Source organism: Schistocerca gregaria, chromosome 3, assembly GCF_023897955.1.
Source record: "Schistocerca gregaria isolate iqSchGreg1 chromosome 3, iqSchGreg1.2, whole genome shotgun sequence".
Lineage (NCBI taxonomy): Eukaryota > Metazoa > Arthropoda > Insecta > Orthoptera > Acrididae > Schistocerca > Schistocerca gregaria.
The window spans coordinates 838981851-839009185 of NC_064922.1; the positions used below are offsets into that span (position 1 = coordinate 838981851).

Here is a 27335-nt window from a genome sequence, read left to right on the forward strand (position 1 = left end):
ACTCATGAATAAGAAATAGAAAACTAATAACTACACAGAAGCAGAAATGAATAAAGTGACACTGAGCAGCTGGCTATAACTGGCCATCAGGATAGGCCACTTGTAAGAGTGAAGTTTTTTAGAGGAGGAGGAGGAAAAAGGAAGGAAGAAAGAAAAAAACAACCTCTTGCCCAAAGATCAGCAGGACTACTATATGCTTTTTCTGCCTACTTGCTTCATCTGGTGTAATTTCATCTAAAACCTAACTCATCAGATCCTATTTGTACATGCTGGCTGTGTTATATGTAAATGTACATGTGTAATGGTAACCCAAAGTGAAGTTTTTGTGGAAGAAGCAAAAGCTGAGGGTAGTGATAGATGAGCTGTGTGTCAGTTCAAGACAACTTGCAAATTTTTCTATGATTAAGGCAAAATCGCAGTATGAAGTGATCAGTGGATCTACTCCATGGCAGTATATGTTATTATGATGTGGCATTTCGTGGCAAGACTAGTTCAGGAGGAGGTTGAGCAGATGCTACAAGACACATACAACTTATTATCTAGTAATTTATTAAAACTTGAACATCGTAAATACTCCAGTTTGGAAACTGTGTCCACACAGATGACATGAGACTGATAGTGGCGCTAACACTTACAATATTTAGCACTTCATCACGGAATGAATGTTCACATCAGAATACAGAAGTCTTTAACTGACAATAAGTTCAGAATAACTCTTCTGTTCACATGCAGCCTGATATTTCCTGTGATGATTACAAATGATTGCTGATTATGTATAGAATGGGCTCTACGGCACTGCTCTTGAACACAAAAATTACTGGCTGCGGCAAAATAAGAAAACACTGGGTGGGTGGGGGGGTCTACAGCAACATCTTGGATTCATTGATGCATCTTACAATGACTATCTTTACTTGTGGTGTCATCTTGAGGTAGCAAATTTTGCACGAGACCTGATTCTATGGATGACGCCATGTGCGCCCCCCCCCCCCCCCCCCCCAAACTCCATGCTCCACTCTGCCATCATGTAGTGTTGCCAAATGGCTACTCTAGGTGAAAAGAGGGCGGGGGGAGGGGGGGCATAGGACATACATAAGGAGACAGGGAGTGCAACGATGACCGATGACCATTCCCTGATGCAGACACTGCAGTTGGATTGCAAGTGGGACTCCAGGGGTGTTGTGCTGCTGTTTGGGAGTGGCAGATCCAGGGACATTGTCTCTGGCAGGTGGACCGGAGGTCGCGCGACATTGATATCCATCAGCACCATGCTGCCTAGTGCCATCCATGCCTAGCAGAGAGACAGAGATGAGTGCTGCTGTGGATGCCAGTGGTGTACTGGGCGTGTGTGCAAAAATTCTGCAGCAGAATCAGACAGAAGAGTGCTACAGCTGGTCGTTGTGATGCCGATGCAGCCTAGAAGAACCTTGCACGGTGTAAGGTAAATGACGTAACACACATGATGGCATCATGCTCCCAATGCTTGGTCCCATGTGTGGGAGGAACAGTTTCTGTACATAACTATTGGACATTTGAATGAAACGTTCAGCTTCACTGTTAACGTGAAGATAAGGTGCAGTAGTTACACGGTATATGCCATTGTTGGTACAAGACTGTTGAAATTTGGCTGATGTAACTTGTGGCCCACAGTCAGAAAAAGGACCTCAGGAAGACCTTGGAGACAAAAAATAGAAGATTAAGCTTATACCTTACTAGCAGTAGTGGCTGATGTTGTAGGGACTTCAAAAGGAAATTTTCTGTGGTCGTCTCCCACTAGTCACACTCGCATATTCCAGAATATACCCACAAAATCAATGTGTATGTGTTGCCATGGTTCAGATGGATGTGACCGCTCGAAGCATTGTGGCAGAGTGGATTAATGCTATCCACACACATTAGACTGGTGGTTTGCTCAATCTGGGTGTCCATGCCCTGCCAAGTACAATGATTTGAGTTTCTGTGTGCTACCTATGTGCCAGTAACATTGGTGCAATAAAGGCACATCTTCCTGGTGAGGAATCACAACCCATGCATCATCATTGTACACAACAGCAAAACACATGATAATACGAATAGCATGTGGCAATGCGAAAAGTAGTTACGCGCCACTGAGTGGGGAATTTTTTCAAATACATGGCCACCTGTAGTGCATGTATTGCAAAACGACCTGAAAAGGTATGTCTGAAGTAGTTGCTCCAGCAATACACCGAAAACCAAGAGGAAAATTTTGAAGCATTTTAAAATCCCGAGTATCTATTTGATAATATTATTCCTCAAATGAATAAAAACTCTGTCAACATTAATAGTAATTGAGAGGAGTCAACACTTGAATGTTGTGGAGTGGGCTTGTACAAAAATTCCTGGTGATAATTTTACGACAACAGAGCCCATAGTTGCAATTTTTGCACTGACTGCGGGAAGGATTGAACAAAGCTGTTAAAGGCTGGTGATCTGTAATCACAAGATTTGGTCTGTAGAATATCCATAGCTGAGGGGCATGATTAATTAATTTAAAGACATCCATTTTAGTTGACCTAATGATCTATTCAAACCACAGTCAGTTTCAGGATGTTAAAATCCCATCTTCAGGAGTATAAAAGTATTGTATTTGGTAATGCAAAATGTGTGGTTTGGCCTGTAAGTGCAAAGGCCCCAAATCATTCCTTCTCAGGTGGAAACTGCCCACTATCAGGCGGCTGCACAGTATGAATGCCAACCACGTGGCTGGCATTGATACCGTGTGGCAGCCTTACAGCAAACAGTTTCTGTGCAAGATGCAATGATTTGGGGCCCTTGCATTAACTCACTTGGCCGCCTATTATGAATGGGATTTTAACATTCCAAAACTGGTCGTGGTTTGAATAAATTGTAAGTACAACTGAAGTGGCTCTCTTAAAAATTAATCAACCTGTAATCAAATGGAATTTATAACCATAGAAAAATTGGTGGAACTTGGTAACAGCATATATAAGTTGACTGTGTTTGTACTGTGCCTTGTTAAGTTTTCAAGACTAAAGCAATAGGGCTGTCATAAGGACCAATTTTATGGGAGAGCACAGTTCCAGCTCCTAAGAAGATGCATTCACAGCCAAGACAACAGGCTTAGCTGGATCAAAATGAATGAGATGGTGGCACCTTACCAATGTCTCCTTTAACTGCTGGAATGCATCCTGGCATTCAAGGGACCACACAAAGGAAATACCTTTCCAGCTGAAACATGCCTGGTTAATATGACGTTAATTGTTATTTATTAAAAAGGCAGCCTAACTTTAAATTTGATATGGCTATGACCTAGTAGATAAATGGTAAATCAGATTTAGCTGCTTTGAAAGTTGTTTCTAATCAGGGTTTGGCTGCTTGACAATGTTCACACTGTGATGAAGTGTTTGCAGATTCCAGTGCAAAGATGTTTCACACTGTTTGACTTCTATATTCTGTTTAGACACAGTATGAGGCAGACACTACTTTCATCTCACACTTTAATTATGGTTAATCTCATGACAGGTCAAAATTCTGATTATGATGTCACATGTTGTAACAATGGTCACACACACAGTCCTCACTGCAATCCAAGATATTGCTGACACAGTTGACCTGAACATGAAAATGCATCACGCCGCAAACCTTTGTAAAACTCTTGTCGGGAATATCATATTTCTTGAATTGCTAATGTTTTGCTGAGGGTCAACCCACAGCAGTGGGGACTCACTCATATGGTACAACACATCACGTAGCTCATGGCTCTGTATGGACACAATGGGCTCCCAAACTTGAGCTCAACTGACACTTTACTCACTTTGTGCCAGTGACACCTGACACCACTGTACACATGGAAGCCCACTTCACAGCTTAAAACATTAAAGGTATGGCGCGCTGTCCATTGTCAGAGGCAGTGTGTGTAGACTGTCTTAAGTTGTATCCAGAATTACACTTCCCTTTTCATAATATTGTTAAATTCCATTCTGGACTTTCATTGTTCGGTTTACACCTTATGTTGTAAGTTATGAAGTGGGCATCCAGATGCACAAGATGTTTGGGCTAATTTTCCTCTGTACAGTGAAACTTGGAGCAGTCACTGGTTGCTGTTTGTTGAGACAATGATGGGGTCATCTGTTGCACACTAAGCTGCAGTAGTTCAGTCTCATGGGGATAAAGACATGGTTAAATACTCTGTTATACAGAAAGAGACAAAGGTGCAAAGGAATGGTGTCTTGGTTCACATTGAACCACAAGGAAGAATGGGAAGACTATTCACTAAAACTTGCATCTTTCAGTGTCGCCATTAGCTGGCTGACAAAGAACTCAAAAGGATCATCTTCGTTTACAATGTGGCATATTGTAGCAAGTTCAGGAGGAGATCTAGCAGATGCTGCAATACACACAAATTATTACCTAGTAATTTATTAAAACTTGGCTGTGGTAAATACATAATTTTGGAAACGACTAGTGCTTGCATAGATGACATGAATTTGATGTTGCTGCTGCTACTTATCATTCAGTTCTTTATTACAGAATGAAAGTTCGCATCAGAGTACAATAGTCTTCAACTGATAATAAGTTCATGATAACTGTTCTACTTGTACACAGCCAGATCAGTACTGCGATGATATTGTCGTTGCAATTATCAAAATTGATTACTGATTACACAGAGAATGGGCTGAATTGTGCTGTTTCCAGACATAAATAACTTTCTTGCTGAGGTGGTATAAGAAAACACTGGCGGCATGTCTATGCAGATATCTCAGCTTTGTTGCTGTGTCTTGCAGTGATTATCTTTACTTTTGGTGCTGTCTTGAGGTAGCAATTTTTGCATGATACCTCATTCTGTGGATGACGCCAAGGAATGATACTCTTGGGTGTGGTTCTGTTGAATATCCCTCTTGGCAGAGGCATTTGTTGTGCATGTTTGAAATTGTCATAGCACCATCTTGCTATGGGCACGTTCTAATGCTGCACTGTCTCTAGCATATTGATCTTGAGGGCTGCCAAGTCATGTCTCTGAAAGAGACACCACCACTTATCCAATAGATGAAACATTGATTCACCCAAAAAGATGAGTCGTTTAGAAAAGTTTCCTCTGCTACAACCTGGAGTACTGAGATGCAAAGTTCATACCTTCTGTTATGGTTGCTGGGATGCAGTTGCTGCATAATTGCAGCTTTTAGGGCTTCATATGCAGACATTGTTCCAGGACATTCCCTACCATTTTTTGATGAAGTTGAAGTTCCTGACCTGCCTGTCTTGTAGTCTTCAGAGTGCTCAGTGTGAGTTTGTCTTGTATAAGCTTGACATTTTAATGAGACGTGTGGTCGACCAGTGCTCTCCCTTTCCATATGCAGCCAATTTCCATGAATTTAGATGCTAATCATAAATCTGCATGCATAGAAGTGGATTCTTGCTGAATTGAGGGCAGAATGCACATTGCACTTGAACAATAGATTGACTCCATGCAAATTCCAACACGCAAAATGATTTCTCTTGTAGTGTAGTCGCCATGTTGCTACAAATAGGCCGCAGTTTGGCAGTATCAAAACTCTGAACCTTCCTTTATCCAGTGACTTGTGCAGTGTTTTTCTGTCTTTTATAGTTTTTTGTAGTGAACAATTGAAGTTGTTTTTTCCTTTCTGAATTACCTTGTATAAAGAAATTTGTAAGTTTGAGAAGTGCACTGTAATGATGATAAATTTCAGGTGGCTCCAATCGAGTATCAGCTATATTCCTGATAGTGAATGCTGCTCTGGGAGCTGGTCTTTTGAATTTCCCTCAAGCTTTTGACCAGGCTGGTGGAATAGCAACTGCTGTGGTTGTGCAGGTGGTAAGTCATTTGGAACATAAATAGAATAACATTAAACAAAGCTGTAGTATGTTAAAATTGCCAAGTAATTAAGAGGTGGTTATATCCTGTTTCATAAGAGGCAGCCATCTTGTGCCTATGAAGGAGAGGGGTTGGGAGTGGAGGTGGAGGTGGAGGTGGAGGTGGTCGTGGTCGTGGTGGTGGTAATTTCTCACATTACCACTTGTGCTTACCATGTACAAAAGGAAAGAGTTGTCATCACATGAGTGGTAGTTATTGAGATAAGCACTGCATAATGAAAATCAACTAATATCATTCAGCGAAGGGAAACGGGCAGGACCTGGTGAAATACCTGTATAATTCTATACTGAGTATGTGGAAGAGCTAGCTCACCATTCTGGCTTCAGCTTACCATAGGTTGCTGGATCAATGAAGTTTTCAACCAGTTAAAAAAGATGGTCATATAAGGAGGATCATCAGACAGATGAACATAATTATAGTCTTATATTACTCATGTCTGTCTTTTGGATCAGCATGTAGTTGTTGCAGGTGACAAGTTCATATACAGTGTCACTCTCGTAAGGGTTGTCAGGCTGAAAGCCTCTGATGTTTTGGTAGATACTTGCAATTTTTTTTGTCGTGTGGTTGTAGTCAGGTCAAACAAGCACTGCTTATCACATCTTTCAGTATCAATGGAAAGAGTTGGTTTTTTCATATTAGAAACAGAATGATTTTTATAGTGGAATTTTATGTGCCCCTTCAGTAGAGCACGTCCATTTATAATTTACCATAATTTTAATATGCTACTGTTTTCCATGCTAAAGTGTCAGGTATTTGCTTGCGTATGATGATGCAGCACTGCAATGATGTGTGCTGTATGTCTGTATAGGTACTGTTAGTATGGATACTGGGAGCACTGGTGACGCTGGCACACTGTTCAGACGAGACAGGGGCGCGCACACTGCAGGATATACTGGAGGGTCTGTGTGGAACTCCGGGTCTTATCGCGTGTTGCCTCTGTGTCGCTTTGTACTGCTTTGGCACCTGCCTCACCTTCCTCGTCATCATAGGTGATCAGTTTGACAGAGGTACCCAACAAACTCTCTCTTGCTCATTAGCTAGTTGCATGATTCTTTAGGCAAGGATCTGTTATGTTTAGTAGTATTTTGTTTTATATTTCTGTTTTGTTTTGTTTCATTGAAATTAATATTTTTCTTATTTATTTGAAGTATTTTCGTCACTTCACGGATCTGACTTCTGCCATTACTGGTATATGAATCGCATCTTTACAATAGTGGCAAGCTCCACAGTGTGTATTCTTCCATTTTGTTATTCCAGGAGGATTGATTTTCTCAAATATGTCAGGTAAGGTGAACATAACGCCTCTCTGATCTGTAATATAACTACAAATGTTACAGTCATGTGCTTGTGATTTAATTTTTGTAGCTTTTTATGGAGTTGGATATCTCTGAAATCGGGTAGATTTTGTAACTGTGACTTTTAACATTTTTACCAGTCTTATTGCTGCATGAATGAAGTTCTTCACTACTGAAAATACTTACCTACTAGCATTTCTTTCATCAAGTCAAAGCAAAACAAAAGAGGGACAAGTTTAATAAGAGATGTTGTTGTAGTAAGAGATTAATTAGTTAGTGCTAGTCATGAACTGAATTTTTATCAGAGAACTTGTGCACTGGCAGTTCCAAATAATAAATTTATCCCCTGACAAAGAAAGAGAGAGCTCTTCCTGGAGGTGAGCTATATCATTTGAATTACCCATTGTGGTGTGGCACCTACTATATTAAAATGCATGCTTATACCAAAGTCAGCACCAGAGAATTGACTTTAGTAATATTTTTTAATTATTTATGCTACTGTGTTACTTGGTATGTGGGGTCATGCTTGCATCACATGGGTTTCTGAATGAAATGTGGACACATAATTTCAGTCGGAATGCTCTACCTCACTGAATATGAGTTCCACTTTGTATATCATAATTGAAAGTGTGTGAAACTGGTGTTATGCCTTAATGCTGAATACAGATAAATAGATATTGTATGTCAACATGGTTGTGTTATACTTTTGGGAGTTACGTGATCATATCTTTGAAGACACTTCATGTCAGCCACTATCTTAGTAGTAGTAGTATACATCTTTAACATCTTTATTTTCAAATTCCATCAGTCTGTTGTCTATCAGGTGCCACTTTAGTGTGATGAAATAGTAGCTAATCAGGATGAATATTTAACAACAGTGAAACATTTATGCAAGTGTGATGCATACAGTAGTGCCATAAAATGCTGACAATACAATGGTAATTTGTTTCTTGATAAGTGTTCTTTTGTTATTGAATGAAAAAGTTCACATGTCCTGTCATAATTCTCACAATATACTTGGTATTCTGATTATATCTCTGTGTTCTTCATCTTCCCATTGCTTTACATAATCACATAATCTTCCCCCCCCCCCCCCCCCCCCCCTGCCCCACCCCACCTACCCTTTCCATCTCACTATGATGTAGTTTTTCTTTTTGTGTTTAAGGGAAGTTTCAGGTTGTTTTTGCTTTTCAGCACTATATTGTCTTGTGAATTATAATTTCAATTGACAATTTCTTATATGTTACTACATGAAACACTTCTCTTTGAGCTAAAAACCCCACACCTTTTTGAAGGAAATTTGTTTTCACATGCTTATGAAACAAGGCATAAACAAGATCATGTTACCTTGCCACAGACTAGCATTATTTGAAATATTCCATATTGCATGACAAAAAGTAAATGTTACTACAGTGTGGATAATTTTATAAACAAGGAGGATCAGTAGGAGATATTAAATTTGGTTTGTTTGTGTGCTTTTTCTACATTGTGTGTATGCATAGGTTCTCTTTTTATGAAGGTATATGTTCTTTTTATGTGTGTCCATATTTATGAATTATGTATGTATATAAACTATGTATCTAAGTATCTAGGTATATCAACATGTTCCTTATTTATGGAGGTATGTATTATTTTTATGTATGTCCATATCTATAAACAACAAAAGCTAGCATGTAAAATCCTTAAAAAGAAAAAAGTTAAACCATTGTGGAAATTTTTAAAAAACAAGGAGAAATGTAATGGGTATTTATCTTTTCATGTTGTAATGTGCTTCTGGGTGCATGCATGTACTTTCTTTTAATGTATCATTTTTTTTTTTGCATGACGAGTCTCCAATGTTTCAATCAAATGATTGGATATAATGTGTCATGTGACAATAAAGATCCTATTGTATTTTATTCTAGTCTAATGTTTTCTTCTTTCAACTAGCTGCTTCTCTAATGGTTACAGTACTCAAGTTGATTTTCCAACTGTTTGCAGTATCTTTCATTCATTTTATCTGCCAAAAATGAAACACTGATCGTAACTGATTGTCTTTGCCATATCTGTGTGTCTGTGCTTTTCTTTCCTCTTTAGCAATGTGTAGCACCTGTTCTTATCAATGTAAATGTGGTTTGTCTTATCATTACACTTATTGCTTCCCAACAACATGCTCCAGCATTATTTTCATTAGACTAGTTTATGTCAAATGTAAATTCAATTATTTGTGGGTAGCATGCAATAATTTTGAATGTTATGGCTGCTATCTCACAATTAATTCTTAAGTTGATACACAAGATGTTATGGAATGACATTTTAAAAATTTGGGATTTTTGAAGGACGACATGTGGAACACTTTGCAGTAAGGAACCTATAGCCAGAAATGTAGTAAAATTATAGCCAGAAATGTAGTAAAATTTCTACAGCATTAAGATTTGTTTGATGTATTTTTTGGGTATGTCAATGCAAATAATCATTTTTTGAAAATATAATGTAAGTGGATAGCTAAAAGATCTACTCACTAAGTGGCAGCAGGAGAACACACACATAAAGGTACTGAAGTTTGCAAGCTTTTGGAATCAGTGGCTGTTTCTCCTGGCATAATGGTTGAAGGGGAAGGAACAGGGGAAAAGGACTGACAAGGTTTAGGAGAGTTCAAAAAATTGTCTAGAACCCCTTGTCAGGGGAGGCTTTCCAGCCAGGGTGCAAAGAGAAGACTGATTGTTGGGGACTGCAACATACGAATTTGAAAACCTAAAAGCTTAAAGCTTAAAGATGGGAGATAGGGTAATATGCAATGTGGAGCAGAGATTGCTGACCAAATACAGTGCATGAGTTAGAGCAGAAAAGTGACAAAATACGTACTTTCGAAGGCAGAGCTATCTGTGAAATGACACACTACATATACCATCTGTTATGTAAACATTGTTCTGCTGTGTACATTGGCATGATGACCACCAAGTTATCAGTTATGATGAATGGGCATAGGCAGAGGGTGTGTACTGGCAACACACAATTACTGGCAACACACAATATCTTGTTGCAGAGCATGCTCTGCAACGTGATAGTCATGATCTCAGTGCCAGTTTCACCATCTGTGCTATCTGGATTCTTCCCCCCAGACACCAGTTCCTCATAATTCCACAGTTGGGGGGGACTAGTGTTACAACATGCTCTCAGTTCTCACCACCCAGCACGCCTTAATTTATGCTAAATCTTCCGGTCTCAGCATTTGTTCTCAGTAACTATTCTTATGTACATTACCTTTCCGTTTTCTATAATCTTTCATTTCCCGACCTGTCTTATTTTTCACGACATCATGCATCCACCACATACAATTCACAATTCACGCGGCTTTCTGCTCTTATTAATTTGTGTGTGGTGTTTTGTCAATATCCTCTCTTGTGCATATTACTCTATCTTTCACCTTTAAGCTACAGTCTTTTGTACCTTCTCATCACGTCTAGTAAGTCTCCCCTGACCTAGAGTTCTAGGTGCATTTCCTGAACACTCTACTAAACCTCACCAGTCCTTTTCCTTCACACCTCTTCCTTCCCCTTCAACCCTTCTGCCTGAAAGAGCTAGTGGCTCTGAAAACTTCCAGATAGCAATACCTTTACATGTGTGTTCTCCTGCCATTGCTTGGTGAGTAAATTTTGTTTTATCTATCTAATTACATTACACTGTTATTTGGGTAGCTACGCTTCCATCCATTCATGTTTTCTAACTCCAGGAGACAGAAGACTAAACACACAATTATGGTGTGTACAGGAAGTTGGTTATTTAATGCTTGTCATCCACCAGTTCTCCCCCTTCCATCCACCAGCAATATGCTGTAATCACACAGCTAGTTAACATGAGTCAGTGTACATATTATAGCTATGTTCTATTGTGTTATTTTACACATTTGCAGAGCTTGCTGATACGCATTTGTGTTATGGTGAAGCCCATGAGAATGTCTGTGCTGCTCGTTGGTTGTGAACAGGACCATATTCAAACAGCTGACTTTCAAGCATCAATTTATTCACCAAAGTTGATCATAGTATGGTGGAGAGAAATCATGTCATCTGATACACATCAGACAGGTGCAAGGAGGAGGACACAAACCCTTGAATTTGAAGGCAATGTTGTTAGATCACTGTCTGTCTGGGCAGCTTTGCATAGTGTTTACGTGCAGCCATTCCGTGATAAACCAATTCAGACTCTAGGACAGCCTGATTTTGAACCATGGTACAGTTTATGCAGTAGTTCCTTAATCAGTGTGCTGCTGTCCCCAATTTCCCAGACCAGACCATATGCTGTTTACTGATAAGTCAACTTGCGTGAGGGAGTGTGTTTGTAACTCCTGAAATATCCACCAATGGACTGTTAAAAATCCACACACCACCTGAACAAGAAGTTACCATGTGAGATTCACAGCTTAAATATTTGGGCTGAAATTCTTAGAGATTACCTTATTGAACCACACATCGTACCAGATCATTTGAATGGTGCATGGTTTTGAACCTTGAGGTGCATTGTCTGAACTTCTGGTGGACATTTCATTGCAGTGTGCACTAGTTTGTGGTTTCAGCATGATGGTGCTCCAGCACACCTTGATTGTTGAGTGAGGGTTATATCTCACGAACAACTTCAGAGTAATCGAAAGGGAGCACCTGTCCCTTGGCATGTGTGCTCCTCTGACCTCACTCCTCTTGACTCTTTCCTCTGTGGTTATGTAAAGTCACTTGTGTACCCAACACCAGTAGAAACAGTTCTGAGTACAGTGTATTGTGTGCATCTTTGCAGCATTTGATACCTTCAGAAGGGAGTGTGAAATTTTACCATCAGACAAAACATGGTTTGTCATTGCACATTATATAATGAAGTTGGTGGTCATTACATCGAACATTTATGCCAGTTTACAATATTTGATTGTGCTCTACTGTTTTAGCAATAAAAGTTTTCCAAACTACAGTATTGTGGTGTTTCATTTCACTTACCAAATGCATCGAAAGTGCATAGTGCTGTAGAAACTGTTTCACATTTCTGTCAACAGGTTCCTTTTCCAAAATTTTGTGAATGTCATCATTCTGTAACACTCTGTATATACGCTGTCTTCACAGTGCATGTCTGTTTTTAATAATTGTCATAACAAGAAGGTATAAGCTCCTTTCAACAATTGCAACAATATTATCCTCTATAATGAATGTAGTTTTGTAGATCAAGTAAATCAGTAAACATATCTCAAAACTGTTACCTGTATGGGCGTGTATTGCACTCTTTCACTGAGCTGAGCTGCAGCCAAACACGCTTCATGCTTTTATAAATGAGTCTGACTAATGTTTGTCATTTAAAATTATTTTATACAGCAAGTTTTGTTTACCATGTAAATAGTGTGTGCTTCCATCACACAATTTCCTTCTGAATTGTGTAGTTACCCCTGTTCACGGTATGATAAGATAGCATCTTACATGGCTGATTCTTTTTGTTTAGAACTACAGAGGTAGTATAGAGATATAAATATTAATGGAAGATGTAAAGCATATTTAATCATAATTCTGCCAAAGACTCAATGAAATTTGTAAATTAAATGGATGCTGTCATCCAAAATTAAAATTCTAATTCTTTGGGGATAAATATAAATGTTCAGGGGGAGGTGAGGGGAGGGGGGGGGGGGGGGGAGTAGACACACGACATTATTATCCAGTTGTGGACGTTCTAAGTATCAGTCATGGATGAGGTTACATATGTTCCAGAGCTTTTATTTATGACAGAGAAACTGATGAATCATGTATAACTTATTTTCAGACCTATTGTAGGTTTTAATGTATGCTTTTGATGCATTATTTCAAATGTGCAATTTTAGAAATGAGACCATCCTTCATGCTTGCTTGATTTTTTGCAGCTATTTGGGTGTGGGTGCTGTCTTTTATGTTGTGGTGCTCATAGTGTACCAAAAATTCGCAGGAGAATTTACTCCTGGTCCAGTTAAAACTAGTCCAACAGAATGGACTGATGTGTTTCTGGTGGTCCCCGTTATTTGTTTTGGATACCAGGTTTGTATTTACAATATAACTTGCTTTATACTAAACACAATCCTACCTCTTGACCCATCATCATCAGTGGTGGTGGTTGTGGTGGTGGTGGTGGTGGTGGTGGTGGTGGTGGTGGTGGTGGTGGTTTCAGTTTACTGTTACTTTCATGAGACAAATATATACAGCACTCACTCACTTCAGACCTTCTAGGTATGCTGAAATTGATCACTCTGGATGTGTGAGGCTGTTTAGGTATAAAATATGAAAGTAGAGAATTGTGTCTGGCCACATTGCTATATTTCTTACTGCTTAATATCCATACAAATTGAGGTTAATAACCATTGGCTATAAAGTATGAGGTCAATAATGTCCCTGCAATGTCTTGAAATTTTCCATGCCATGCTGTCTGACTAACCTGTTTGCTACGCTAGACCTTGTTAGCTGGTCTTCTAGTTTTTGGTGTCTCGGCGAAATGAGGATCAATGACAAATTTGAAATGATGAATGCAGTGCTACAGCAATTATCTTGATACTTTCACATATTTGTTAACACAATCATTATTATATTGATCAGCCGGTATATGATAATTTATACAGTACATTCAAAGAGATAGAGGGGCTGGCCAGTACTTACCTCAGCTCAGTACAGCCGATAGAAACACAAAAAACAACCGAAAATTTAAGTTCCTAGCTTTCGGAATAAATCTTCCTTCATGAGGAAAGAGAGAGGGGAAAGAAAGGGAAGAAGGGAAAGTGGATTTAGTTACTCACAACCCAGGTTATGAAGCAACAGGGAAAGGAAAACAGGGAGGGTAGCAAGGATGGAGGCATGGTTGTCAGAGGGAAGCCAAAGATATTCTACTGTAGGTACTGTGCCAGCTTCAAACCAAAGAGGATGCATACAGAAGTAAAGAGGTGTATAGTATAAAGATGTAGGATGAAAAGATGCATGAATGGCTAAAGAGGAAAGGAAAAGAGGAGAAGACTGAAAAGTAAATGGTAGTGAGGTTGTTTAACGTAGGTTCAGTCCAGGGGGATGGCGGGATGAAAGGATGTGCTGGAGTGCGAGTTCCCATCTCCGCAGTTCAGAGGGAATGTACTCTTGCAGGATTCAATACTCCTGCCAAAATCGGTTAAAATATGAAATTTTCTAGATTGAATACTTAATATACTAACATGTTTTCTTAATGGAAGTGCACAGTTTTCCAGTCAGAAAAATTAGAGCTTCAAAACTAGGTAACTGAATTTTGGAAATGGAAATAATGGCTATTTAAAAATGAAACACTCTGGAAGAAGAAAACTTCAATTACGAATAACTTTTGAAATGTGACATTTTTGTAAAAAGCAAAATGTTTGCTAAGAAGAGAGACATGAGGGCTTTAATCAGAGCTATAACACTTCAGTTGTAAATACTTATTAGGTCATTCCAAATTCTGTAGCCTCATGCTTGTGGAACATCTTAAATTATGGATATATTTTTATTGAAATCATTTTAAAGCAAATTAATTGGCCTGTTGTCATCAGCAGTCTGGAAATTCTGTTTTGAATAATAAATCTTAAAGATTCTCAGTCAGTGGAATAGCTGTATGCAGATCATTCATAAAACAAGACCAAAGAAAGAAAAAAATATTGTAATTAATGTCAGACCGAGTGGATGGTCGCAACTTGCACTGCTACAGTGTGTGTGGAAATGTCTTACCCACATCTTTGAACAATGATTGACTTCTTGCCTGTTGAGCTACTAAGTCACTAATGATTGAAATAGTATTATTCTGAGGAATAATAGCAGATAATCTGAGGTGTTACGAAATAGTTTTGTGATGGTCAAAGATGTTGCAGGAAAGATATTTTTATGAGCCGTGGTAGTGTGTAAAGGAAAAGCTGTCTTGGACAGTAAATATGGAATATCCACTTCAATCTTTCCATGCATCTTCTCATATTACTTTTATTGTTCCATAGTTGTGGAAGAGATGGGGAAGTCAGTTGCTATATTTTTTTATATGGAGAATGAAAACTACTCATTCCCATTTATTAATATTTTTGATGCCAACTAGATGTATTTGTTTTTTCCGCTGAGGGAATTAGATTAGGAAATGAGACACTTAAAGTAGTAAAGGAGTTTTGCCATTTGGGGAAAAAAATAACTGATGATCGTTGAAGTAGAGTGGATATAAAATGTAGACTGGCAATGGTAAGGAAAGCGTTTCTGAAGAAGAAAAATTTGTTAACATCGAGTATAGATTTAGATGTCAGGAAGTCGTTTCTGAAAGTATTTGTATGGAATGTAGCCATGTATGGAAGTGAAACGTGGACGATAAATAGTTTAGACAAGAAGAGAATAGAAGCTTTCGAAATGTGGTGCTACAGAAGAATGCTGAAGATTAGATAGGTAGATCACATAACTAATGAGGAGGTATTGAATAGAATTGGGGAGAAGAGGAGCTTGTGGCACAACTAGAAGAAGGGATCGGTTGGTAGGACATGTTCTGAGGCATCGAGGGATCACCAATTTAGTATTGGAGGGCAGCGTGGAGGGTAAAAATCGTAGAGGGAGACAAAGAGATGAATACACTAAGCAGATTCAGAAGGATGTAGGTTGCAGTAGGTACTGGGAGATGAAGGAGCTTGCACAGGATAGAGTAGCATGGAGAGCTGCATCAAACCAGTCTCGGGACTGAAGACCACAACAACAACAACAACAACAATTGTAGTTGGATGAACATAAAACACTGCAATACAAGGGAATATAAATCCTCCCACCATTCCATTAACAAGGATTATCACTTGGTCCTACCACAGCTCCTTGAACTAGTGTGTGTGTGTGTGTGTGTGTGTGTAAATCCAAGATGGAGGCATGGGTGTCTGAGGGAAGCCAAAGATATTCTACTGTAAGACTGTGCCAGCTTCAAACCAAAGAGGATGCATACAGAAGTAAAGAGATACATAGTATAAAGATAAACACAACTATGTAGGCTGAAAAGATGTGTGAATGGCTAAAGAGGAAAGGGAAAGAGCAGAAGACTGAAGAGTAAATGGGGGTGAAGTTGGTTAACATAGGTTCAGTCCAGGGGGATGGCAGGATGAAAGGATGTGTTGGAGTGCAAGTTCCTATCTGCGCAGTTCCGAGGGCTGGTGTTGGGTGGGAGAAGCCAAATGGCACATACGGTGTAGCAGGTTCCTAGGTCCCTAGAATTATGCTGGAGGGTATGCTCTGCTACTGGGTATTGGACATCTCCTAGGCGGACAGTTCGTCTGTGCCTGTTCATGTACTCAGCCAGTTTAGTTGTTGTCATACCAACGAACCATGGACCTTGCCGTTGGTGGGGAGGCTTGCTTGCCTCAGCGATACAGATGGCCGTACCGTAGGTGCAACCACAACAGAGGGGTATCTGTTGAGAGGCCAGACAAACATGTGGTTCCTGAAGAGGGGCAGCAGCATTTTCAGTAGTTGCAGGGGCAACAGTCTGGATGATTGACTGATCTGGCCTTGTAACATTAACCAAAACGGCCTTGCTGTGCTGGTACTGCGAACGGCTGAAAGCAAGGGGAAACTACAGCCGTAATCTTTCCCGAGGGCATGCAGGTTTACTGTATGATTAAATGATGTCGTCCTCTTGGGTAAAATATTCCGGAGGTAAAATAGTCCCCCATTCTGATCTCCGGGCGGGGACTACCCAAGAGGACGTCGTTATCAGGAAAAAGAAAACTGGCGTTCTACAGATCGGAGCGTGGAATGTCAGATCCCTTAATCGGGCAGGTAGGTTAGAAAATTTAAAAAGGGAAATGGATAGGTTAAAGTTAGATATAGTGGGAATTAGTAAGTTCGGTGGCAGGAGGAATAAGACTTTTGGTCAGGAGAATACAGTGTTATAAAAACAAAATCAAATAGGGGTAATGCAGGAGTAGGTTTAATAATAAATAAAAAAATAGGAGTGCGGGTAAGCTACTACAAACAGCATAGTGAATGCATTATTGTGGCCAAGATAGACACAAAGCCCATGCCTACTACAGTAGTACAAGTTTATATGCCAACTAGATCTGCAGATGATGAAGAAATTGAGGAAATCTATGATGAGATAAAAGAAATTATTCAGGTAGTGAAGGGAGACGAAAATTTAATAGTCGTGGGTGACTGGAATTCGAGAGTAGGAAAAGGGAGAGAAGGAAACATAGTAGGTGAATATGGATTGGGGGGAAGAAATGAAAGAGGAAGCCGTCTGGTAGAATTTTGCACAGAGCATAACTTAATCATAGCTAATACTTGGTTCAAGAATCATAAAAGAAGGTTGTGTAGATTAAAACTGAAGAAACTACAAAAAGGTGCTAATTTAAGGAGATGGGACCTGGATAAACTGAAAGAACCAGAGGTTGTAGAGTTTCAGGGAGAGCATAAGGGAACAATTGACAGGAATGGAGGAAAGAAATACAGTAGAAGAAGAATGGGTAGCTCTGAGGGATGAAGTAGTGAAGGCAGCAGAGGATAAAGTAGGTAAAATGACGAGGGCTGCTAGAAATCCTTGGGTAACAGAAGAAATATTGAATTTAATTGATGAAAGGGGAAAATAGAAAAATGCAGTAAATGAAGCAGGCAAAAAGGAATACAAACGTCTCAAAAATGAGATTGACAGGAAGTGCAAAATGGCTAAGCAGGGATGGTTAGAGGACAAATGTAAGGATATAGAGGCTTATCTCACTAGGGGTAAGATAGATACTGCCTACAGGAAAATTAAAGAGACCTTTGGAGAAAAGAGAGCTACTTGCATGAATATCAACAGCTCAGATGGAAACCCAGTTCTAAGCAAAGAAGGGAAGGCGGAACGGTGGAAGGAGTATATAGAAGGTTTATACAAGGGCGATGTACTGGAAATGGAAGAGGATGCAGATGAAGATGAAATGGGAGATACAATACTGCGGGAAGAGTTTGACAGAGCACTGAAAGATGTGAGTCGAAACAAGGCCCCGGGAGTAGACAACATTCCATTAGAACTACTGACGGCCTTGGGAGAGCCAGTCATGACAAAACTCAACCATCTGGTGAGCAAGATTTATGAGACAGGCAAAATACCCTCAGACTTCAAGAAGAATATAATAATTCCAATCCCAAAGAAAGCAGGTGTTGACAGATGTGAAAATTACCGAACTATCAGTTTAATAAGTCACAGCTGCAAAATACTAACACGAATTCTTTACAGACGAATGGAAAAACTGGTAGAAGCGGACCTTGTGGAAGATCAGTTTGGATTCCGCAGAAATGTTGGAACACGTGAGGCAATACTAACCTTACGACTTATCTTAGAAGAAAGATTAAGAAAAGGCAAACCTACGTTTCTAGCATTTGTAGACTTAGAGAAAGCTTTTAACAATGTTGACTGGAATACTCTCTTTCAAATTTTAAAGGTGGCAGGGGTAAAATACAGGGAGCGAAAGGCTATTTACAATTTGTACAGAAACCAGATGGCAGTTATTAGAGTCGAGGGACATGAAAGGGAAGCTGTGGTTGGGAAGAGAGTGAGACAGGGTTGTAGCCTCTCCTCGATGTAATTCAATCTGTATGTTGTGCAAGCAGTGAAGGATTCAAAAGATAAATTTGGAGTAGGTATTAAAATTCATGGAGAAGAAATAAAAACTTTTTGGTTTGCCGATGACATTGTAATTCTGTCAGAGACAGCAAAGGACTTGGAAGAGCAGTTGAACGGAATGGACAGTGTCTTGAAATGACAATGTAAGATCAGCATCAACAAAAGCAAAACGAGGATAATGGAATGTAGTCAAATTAAGTCAGGTGATGCTGAGGGAATTAGATTAGGAAATAAGACACTTAATGTAGTAAAGGAGTTTTGCTATTTAGGGAGTAAAATAACTGATGATGGTCGAAGTAGAGAGGATATAAAATGTAGACTGGCAATGGCAAGGAAAGCGTTTCTGAAGAAGAAAAATTTGTTAACATCGAGTATAGATTTAACGGTCAGGAATTCGTTTCTGAAAGTATTTGTATGGAGTGTAGCCATGTATGGAAGTGAAACATGGACAATAACTAGTTTGGGCAAGAAGAGAATAGAAGCTTTGGAAATGTGGTGCTACAGAAGAATGCTGAAGATTAGATGGGTAGATCACATAACTAATGAGGGGGTATTGAATAGAATTGGGGAGAAGAGGAGTTTGTGGCACAACTTGACTAGAAGAAGGGATCGGTTGGTAGGACATGTTCTGAGGCATCAAGGGATCACAAATTTAGCATTGGAGGGCAGCGTGGAGGGTAAAAATCGTAGAGGGAGACCAAGAGATGAATACACTAAGCAGATTCAGAAGGATGTAGTTTGCAGCAAGTACTGGGAGATGAAGAAGCTTGCACAGGATAGAGTAGCATGGAGAGCTGCATCAAACCAGTCTCATGACGGAAGACCACAACAACAACAACAATACCAATGTAAAAGGTTGTGCAATGCAGGAATGTCAGCTGATAAATGACATGTGTTGTTTCACATGTGGCCCTGCCTTGAATTGTGTATGTTTTACCAGTAGTGGGGCTGGAGTAGGTGCTTGTGGGGGGATGCATGGGGCAGGTTTTGCAGTGGGATCAGTTACAGGGGTAGGAACTACTGGGTAGAGAAGGTGGGCTGGGAATATTGTAGGGTTTGGCAAGGATGTTACAGAGGTTAGGGAGGCGATGAAAGGCAACTCTGGGTGGTGTGGGGAGAATATTGTCAAGGGATGATCTCATTTCAGGGCTTGACATGAGAAAGTCATATCTCTGGCGGAGTAATTTGTTGATGTATTCGAGGCCAGGCTAATCTTGGGTGACAAGGGGGATGCTTCTGTGTGGTCTGGGGGTAGGAACATTGTTGTTGGATGGGGAGGAATGTGTTGGTCAGGAGATGTGTTTGTGGATAAGGCCTGCAGGATAGTTTCGGCAGAGGAAAGCACTGGTCAGATTATTGGTGTAATTGTTGAGGGATTGGCCACTGGAGCAGATACGTTTGCCATGAATACCTAGGCTGTAGGGAAGGGAGTGTTTGATGTGGAATGGATTTCAGCTATCAAAGTGAAGGTACTGTTGTTTGTTTGTGGGTTTGATGTGGACAGAGGTGTGGATGTGAGCTTCAACAAGATGAAGGTCAACATCCAGGAAGGTGGCTTTGGTTTTGGGGAAGGACCAGGTGAAACTCAGATTCGAAATGGAGTTGAGGTTAAGAAGGAAATTAAGGGGTGTTTCTTCACCATGAGTCCAGACTGCAAAGATGCCATCTATAAACCTATACCAGGTCAGGGGAAGCAACTGTTGAGTCTTCATGCTGCCCCTGAAGAGGTTGGCATAGGACGTAGCCATCCTGGTTCCCATGGTAGTTCCCCTGATTTGTTTGTAGGTCTGGCCTTCAAAAGTGAAGTAATTATGGGTGAGGATGAAGTTGGTAAGTGTGATAAGGAACGAGGTTTTTGGAAGATCTTCGGGTGGGCATTGTGAGAGGTAGTGTTCATGGGCAGAAAGGCCATGGGTATGTGGGATGTTTGTGTAAAGGTGACAAGAAAGGTTTCAGGTGGGAGGGGAGTGGAAATGGATTTGACGCGTTCTAGGAAGTGGTTTGCGTCTTTGATGTAGGATGGGAGTCTGGGTGATAGGTTGGAGGTGTTGGTTTACCAGAGCTGAGATACATTCTTTTGGGGCTTAAATCCTGCCACAATGGGATGGCCAGGATGGTTCTCTATGTGGACTTTGGGTAATAGGTAGAAGGTAGGGGTAAGTGGCTCAGGTGGAGTGAGTAGGTCTATGGAAGCCGTTGTGAGGCCTTATGAGGGACCTTGGATTTTTAGGATTTTCTGCAGCTGAGTCTGGATGGAGGGAACGGGTTCCTGGGTAACAGCTTTGTAGGCTGAGGTGTTGGAGAGTTGACTCAGTCCTTCGGCCACATACTCCACACAGTCAAGTTCCACAGTTGTAGAGCCTTTATCCGCTGGGAGGATGGCAGTAGAACGGTCTGTTTTCAGCTCCTTAATGGCACAGGATTCAGCTGGGGTGATGTTGGGGGTTGTCGGGATGTTCTTCCAGAAGGACTGGGAGGCAACACTGGATGTGAGGAATTCCTGAAATGTCTGCAAGGGATGGTTCTGGAGGAAAGGAAGAGGATCCCACTGAGAAGGCAATCGGAACTGTTCTAGACAGGGCTCAACACTGGGTCTAGTAGTTGGGGGCTGTGTTTGGGTGGTGAAGTGATATTTCCAATTGAGGTTCTGGGTGAATGAGAGGAGCTCTTTAACCAGGGCAGTGTGGTTGAATTTAGGCGAGGGGCTAAAGGTGATAGAACATATGTCTCTGGAGAAGAGAGGAATCTGGATGAGAGGTTTAGAACTGAATTGGACTGGTTAAATGTGGCATTTGACTGTGGTTATAGTTGAGATTTGGTCTGTGTGGGGTATGTGCTGGGAGTGGGAGTTTGAGTAGGGTGGCTAGGCTAGGTTTGTTGGCTATGAGGGGGGTTTGTTAAAGGTGCTGTTGTGGTTGGTGTTTGTGAGGGATAGGGAGAGGGGCCCCACTTCTTAGATATTGCACTAGCACTATGGATAGTTTTTTCAGATGGTGTGTGGCATGGAACTCAAGTTTACAGCTGGCTTCTAGGATTATGTTCCTGAGTGTGTTCTCCAAGCAGGGGTTTGAGAGTTGGAGGTCTTTGAAGAGAGATGGGAGCTGTTGGGAGTGGTGGTTACACAAAGTAGTGTAGAGATTCAGGACAAGTTTGGTGAGGGCTAAGGATTGAAGGTTCAAGAAGTCCAAGAGAGACTGATGGAAGGAGGGATTGCACCCAGAGATGGGAACTTTTAAGGTAAGTCCTTTGGGGGTAATTCCAAAGGTTAAGCAGGACCGGAGGAAAAGTATGTGGGAGTGCAGTTTGGCTATGGTGAATGCATGTTTGTAGAATGAATGTAAATAATGTGGTATAGGATGAGGGTACATAGTGGGTAGGGAAATTAAATAAATAAAGTTGTTGTTGTTGTTGTCTTCAGTCCTGAGACTGGTTTGATGCAGCTCTCCATGCTACTCTATCCTGTGCAAGCTGCTTCATCTCCCAGTACCTACTGCAACCTACATCCTTCTGAATCTGCTTAGTGTACTCATCTCTCGGTCTCCCTCTACGATTTTTACCCTCCACGCTGCCCTCCAATGCTAAATTTGTGATCCCTTGATGCCTCAAAACATGTCCTACCAACCGATCCCTTCTTCTAGTCAAGTTGTGCCACAAACTTCTCTTCTCCCCAATCCTATTCAATACCTCCTGATTAGTTACGTGATCTATCCACCTTATCTTCAGTATTCTTCTGTAGCACCACATTTCGAAAGCTTCTATTCTCTTCTTGTCCAAACTAGTTATCGTCCATGTTTCACTTCCATACATGGCTACACTCCAAACAAATACTTTCAGAAACGACTTCCTGATACATAAATCTATATTCGATGTTAACAAATTTCTCTTCTTCAGAAACGCCTTCCTTGCCATTGCCAGTCTACATTTTATATCCTCTCTACTTCGACCATCATCAGTTATTTTACTTCCTAAATAGCAAAACTCCTTTACTACTTTAAGTGTCTCATTTCCTAATCTAATTCCCTCAGCATCACCCGATTTAATTTGACTACATTCCATTATCCTCGTTTTGCTTTTGTTAATGTTCATCTTATATCCTCCTTTCAAGACACTGTCCATTCCGTTCAACTGCTCTTCCAAGTCCTTTGCCGTCTCTGACAGAATTACAATGTCATCGGCGAACCTCAAAGTTTTTACTTCGTCTCCATGAATTTTAATACCTACTCCAAATTTTTCTTTTGTTTCCTTTACTGCTTGCTCAATATACAGATTGAATAACATCGGGGAGAGGCTACAACCCTGTCTCACTCCTTTCCCAATCACTGCTTCCCTTTCATGCCCCTCGACTCTTATTACTGCCATCTGGTTTCTGTACAAATTATAAATAGCCTTTCGCTCCCTGTATTTTACCCCTGCCACCTTTAGAATTTGAAAAAGAGTATTCCAGTCAACATTGTCAAAAGCTTTCTCTAAGTCTACAAATGCTAGAAACGTAGGTTTGCCTTTTCTTAATCTTTCTTCTAAGATAAGTCGTAAGGTCAGTATTGCCTCACGTGTTCCAACATTTCGACGGAATCCAAACTGATCTTCCCCGAGGTCTGCATCTACCAGTTTTTCCATTCGTCTGTAAAGAATTCGCGTTAGTATTTTGCAGCCGTGGCTTATTAAACTGATAGTTCGGTAATTTTCACATCTGTCAACACCTGCTTTCTTTGGGATTGGAATTATTATATTCTTCTTGAAGTCTGAGGGTATTTCACCTGTCTCATACATCTTGCTCACCAGCTGGTAGAGTTTTGTCATGACTGGCTCTCCCAAGGCCGTCAGTAGTTCTAATGGAATGTTGTCTACTCCGGGGGCCTTGTTTCGACTCAGGTCTTTCAGTGCTCTGTCAAACTCTTCACGCAGTATCGTATCTCCCATTTCGTCTTCATCTACATCCTCTTCTATTTCCATAATATTGTCCTCAAGTACATCGCCCTTGTATAAACCTTCTATATACTCCTTCCACCTTTCTGCCTTCCCTTCTTTGCTTAGAACTGGGCTGCCATCTGAGCTCTTGATATTCATACACGTGGTTCTCTTCTCTCCGAAGGTCTCTTTAATTTTCCTGTAGGCAGTATCTACTTTACCCCTAGTGAGATAAGCTTCTACATCCTTACATTTGTCCTCGAGCCATCCCTGTTTATCCATTTTGCACTTCCTGTCGATCTCATTTTTGAGACGTTTGTATTCCTTTTTGCCTGCTTCATTTACTGCATTTTTATATTTTCTCCGTTCATCAATTAAATTCAATATTTCTTCTGTTACCCAAGGATTTCTAGCAGCCCTCGTCTTTGTACCTACTTTATCCTCTGCTGCCTTCACTACTACATCCCTCAGAGCTACCCATTCTTCTTCTACTGTATTTCTTTCCCCTATTCCTGTCAATTGTTCCCTTATGCTCTCCCTGAAACTCTGTACAACCCCTGGTTCTTTCAGTTTATCCAGGTCCCATCTCCTTAATTTCCCACATTTTTGCAGTTTCTTCAGTTTTAATCTACAGGTCATAACCAATAGATTGTGGTCAGAGTCCACATCTGCTCCTGGAAATGTCTTACAACTTAAAACCTGGTTCCTAAATCTCTGTCTTACCATTATATAATCTATTTGATACCTTTTAGTATCTCCAGGGTTCTTCCACGTATACAACCTTCTTTCATGATTCTTAAACCAAGTGTTAGCTATGATTAAGTTGTGCTCTGTGCAAAATTCTACTAGGCGGCTTCCTCTTTCATTTCTTAGCCCCAATCCATATTCACCTACTATGTTTCCTTCTCTCCCTTTTCCTACACTCGAATTCCAGTCACCCATTACTATTAAATTTTCGTCTCCCTTCACTGTCTGTATAATTTCTTTTATTTCATCGTACATTTTTTCAATTTCTTCATCATCTGCAGAGCTAGTTGGCATATAAACTTGTACTACTGTAGTAGGTGTGGGCTTCGTATCTATCTTGGCCACAATAATGCGTTCACTATGCTGTTTGTAGTAGCTTACCCGCATTCCTATTTTCCTATTCATTATTAAACCTACTCCTGCATTACCCCTATTTGATTTTGTGTTTATAACTCTGTAGTCACCTGACCAGAAGTCTTGTTCCTCCTGCCACCGAACTTCACTAATTCCCACTATATCTAACTTTAACCTATCCATTTCCCTTTTTAAATTTTCTAACCTACCTGCCCGATTAAGGGATCTGACATTCCACGCTCCGATCCGTAGAACGCCAGTTTTCTTTCTCCTGATAACGACATCCTCCTGAGTAGTCCCCGCCCGGAGATCCGAATGGGGGACTATTTTACCTCCGGAATATTTTACCCAAGAGGATGCCATCATCATTTAATCATACAGTAAAGCTGCATGTCCTCGGGAAAAATTACGGCTGTAGTTTCCCCTTGCTTTCAGCCGTTCGCAGTACCAGCACAGCAAGGCCGTTTTGGTTAATGTTGCAAGGCCAGATCAGTCAATCATCCAGACTGTTGCCCCTGCAACTACTGAAAAGGCTGCTGCCCCTCTTCAGGAACCACACGTTTGTCTGGCCTCTCAACAGATACCCCTCCGTTGTATCGCTGAGGCACGCAAGCCTCCCCACCAACGGCAAGGTCCATGGTTCATGGGGGGAGGAAATAAAGTTAAAATAGTAATAATAAGAAGAAATATCTCCTCTCATTCACCCGGAACCTGAACTGGAAATGTCACTTCACCACCCGAACACGGCTCACAAATACTAGACACAGTATTGAACCCTGTCTAGAACAGATCCGACTGCCTTCTCAAAGCGATCCTCCTCCCCTCCCCCAGAACCATCCCTTGCAGGCATTTCAGGAATTCCTCACATCCCAGTCCTTCTTGAAGAACATCCTGACAACCCCCAACATCACCCCAGCTGATACCTGTGCCATTAAGGAGCTGAAAACAGACCGTTCTACTGCCATCCTCCCGGCGGATAAAGGCTCTACAACTGTGGCACTTGACTGTGTGGAGTATGTGGCAGAATGACTGTGTCAACTCTCCGACACCTCAACCTACAAAGCTGTTACCCAGGATTCCATACCCTCCATCCAGACTGAGCTGCAGAAAATTCTAAAAATCCAAGGTCCCTCACAAGGTAGACCTGTTCACTCCACCTGAGCCACGTACCCCTACCTATTACCCAGAATCCACAAAGAGAACCATCCTGGCCATCCCATCGTGGCAGGCTTTAGAACCCCAACAGAACGTATCTCAGCTCTGGTAGACCAACACCTCCAACCTATCACCCGCAGACCCCCATCCTACATCAAAGACACAAACCACTTCCTAGAACGCCTCAAATTTATTTCCGCTCCCCTCCCACCTGAAACCTTTCTTGTCACCATAGGTGCTACATCCCTTTACACAAACATCGCACAAATCTACGGTCTCTCTGCCCATGAACACTACCTCTCCCAACGCCCACCCGAAGATCTTCCAAAAACCTCGTTCCTTATCAGACCTCCCAACTTCAACCTCACTCATAATTAATTCACTTTCGAAAGCCAGACCTACAAACAAATCAGGGGAACGGTCATGGGAACCAGGATGGCTCCATCATATCAACCTCTTCATGTGCCGCATGGAAGAGGCTTTCCTGAAGATTCAACAGCTGCTTCCCCTGGCCTGGTATAGGTTTATAGATGGCATCTTTGCGGTCTGGACTCATGGTGAAGAAACACCCCTTAATTTCCTCCATAACCTCAACTCCTTTTCGAATCTGAATTTCACCTGGTCCTTCTCCAAAACCCAAGCCACCTAATTGGGTGTTGACCTTCATCTTGTTAAAGCTCACATCCACACCTCTTTCCATATTAAACCCAAGAACAAACAACAGTACCTTCACTTTGATAGCTGAAAACCAATAACCTGACCAGTGCTTTCCTCTGCCAAAACTATCCTGCAGACCTTGTCCACAAACACATCTCCCAAGCCACACATTCCTCCCCATCCAACAACAATTTTCCTACCCCCAGACCACACAGAAGCATCCCCCTTGTCACCCAAGATTATCCTGGCCTCGAATACATCAACAAATTAATCCGCCAGGGATATGACTTTCTCAGGTCAAGCCCTGAAATGAGATCATCCCTTGACAATATTCTCCCCACACCACCCAGAGTTGCCTTTCGTTGCCTCTCTAAACTCTGTAACATCCTTGCCAAACCCTACAATATTCCCAGACCACCTTCTCTAACCAGCAGTTCCTACCCCTGTAACCGACCCAACTGCAAAACATGCTCCATGCATCCCCCCCACAACCACCTACTCTAGCCCCACTACTGGTAAAACATACACAATTCAAGGCTGGGTTACATGTGAAACAACACATGTCATTTATCAGCTGACATGCCTGCACTGCACAGACTTTTACATTGGTATGACAACAACTAAACTGGCTGATCGCATGAACAGGCACACACAAACTGTCCACCTAGGAGATGTCCAATGCCCAGTAGCAGAGCATGCCCTCCAGCATAATTCTAGGGACCTAGGAACCTGCTACACTGTATGTGCCATTTGGCTTTTCCCACCCAACACCA

The 27335-nt window shown here is 41.1% G+C and overlaps 1 protein-coding gene across 1 annotated transcript in view; it reads left to right on the forward strand.

The window, feature by feature from the left end:
* LOC126354700 (putative sodium-coupled neutral amino acid transporter 7) overlaps window positions 1–27335 on the forward strand; it is a 70581-nt gene that overhangs the window by 30035 nt on the left and 13211 nt on the right. The window contains exons 2-5 of the mRNA XM_050004517.1: window positions 5688–5812; window positions 6681–6879; window positions 7021–7156; window positions 13034–13184. Of these exons, the coding sequence (XP_049860474.1) occupies window positions 5688–5812; window positions 6681–6879; window positions 7021–7156; window positions 13034–13184 (611 nt within the window). The remainder of the gene's footprint in view (window positions 1–5687; window positions 5813–6680; window positions 6880–7020; window positions 7157–13033; window positions 13185–27335) is intronic.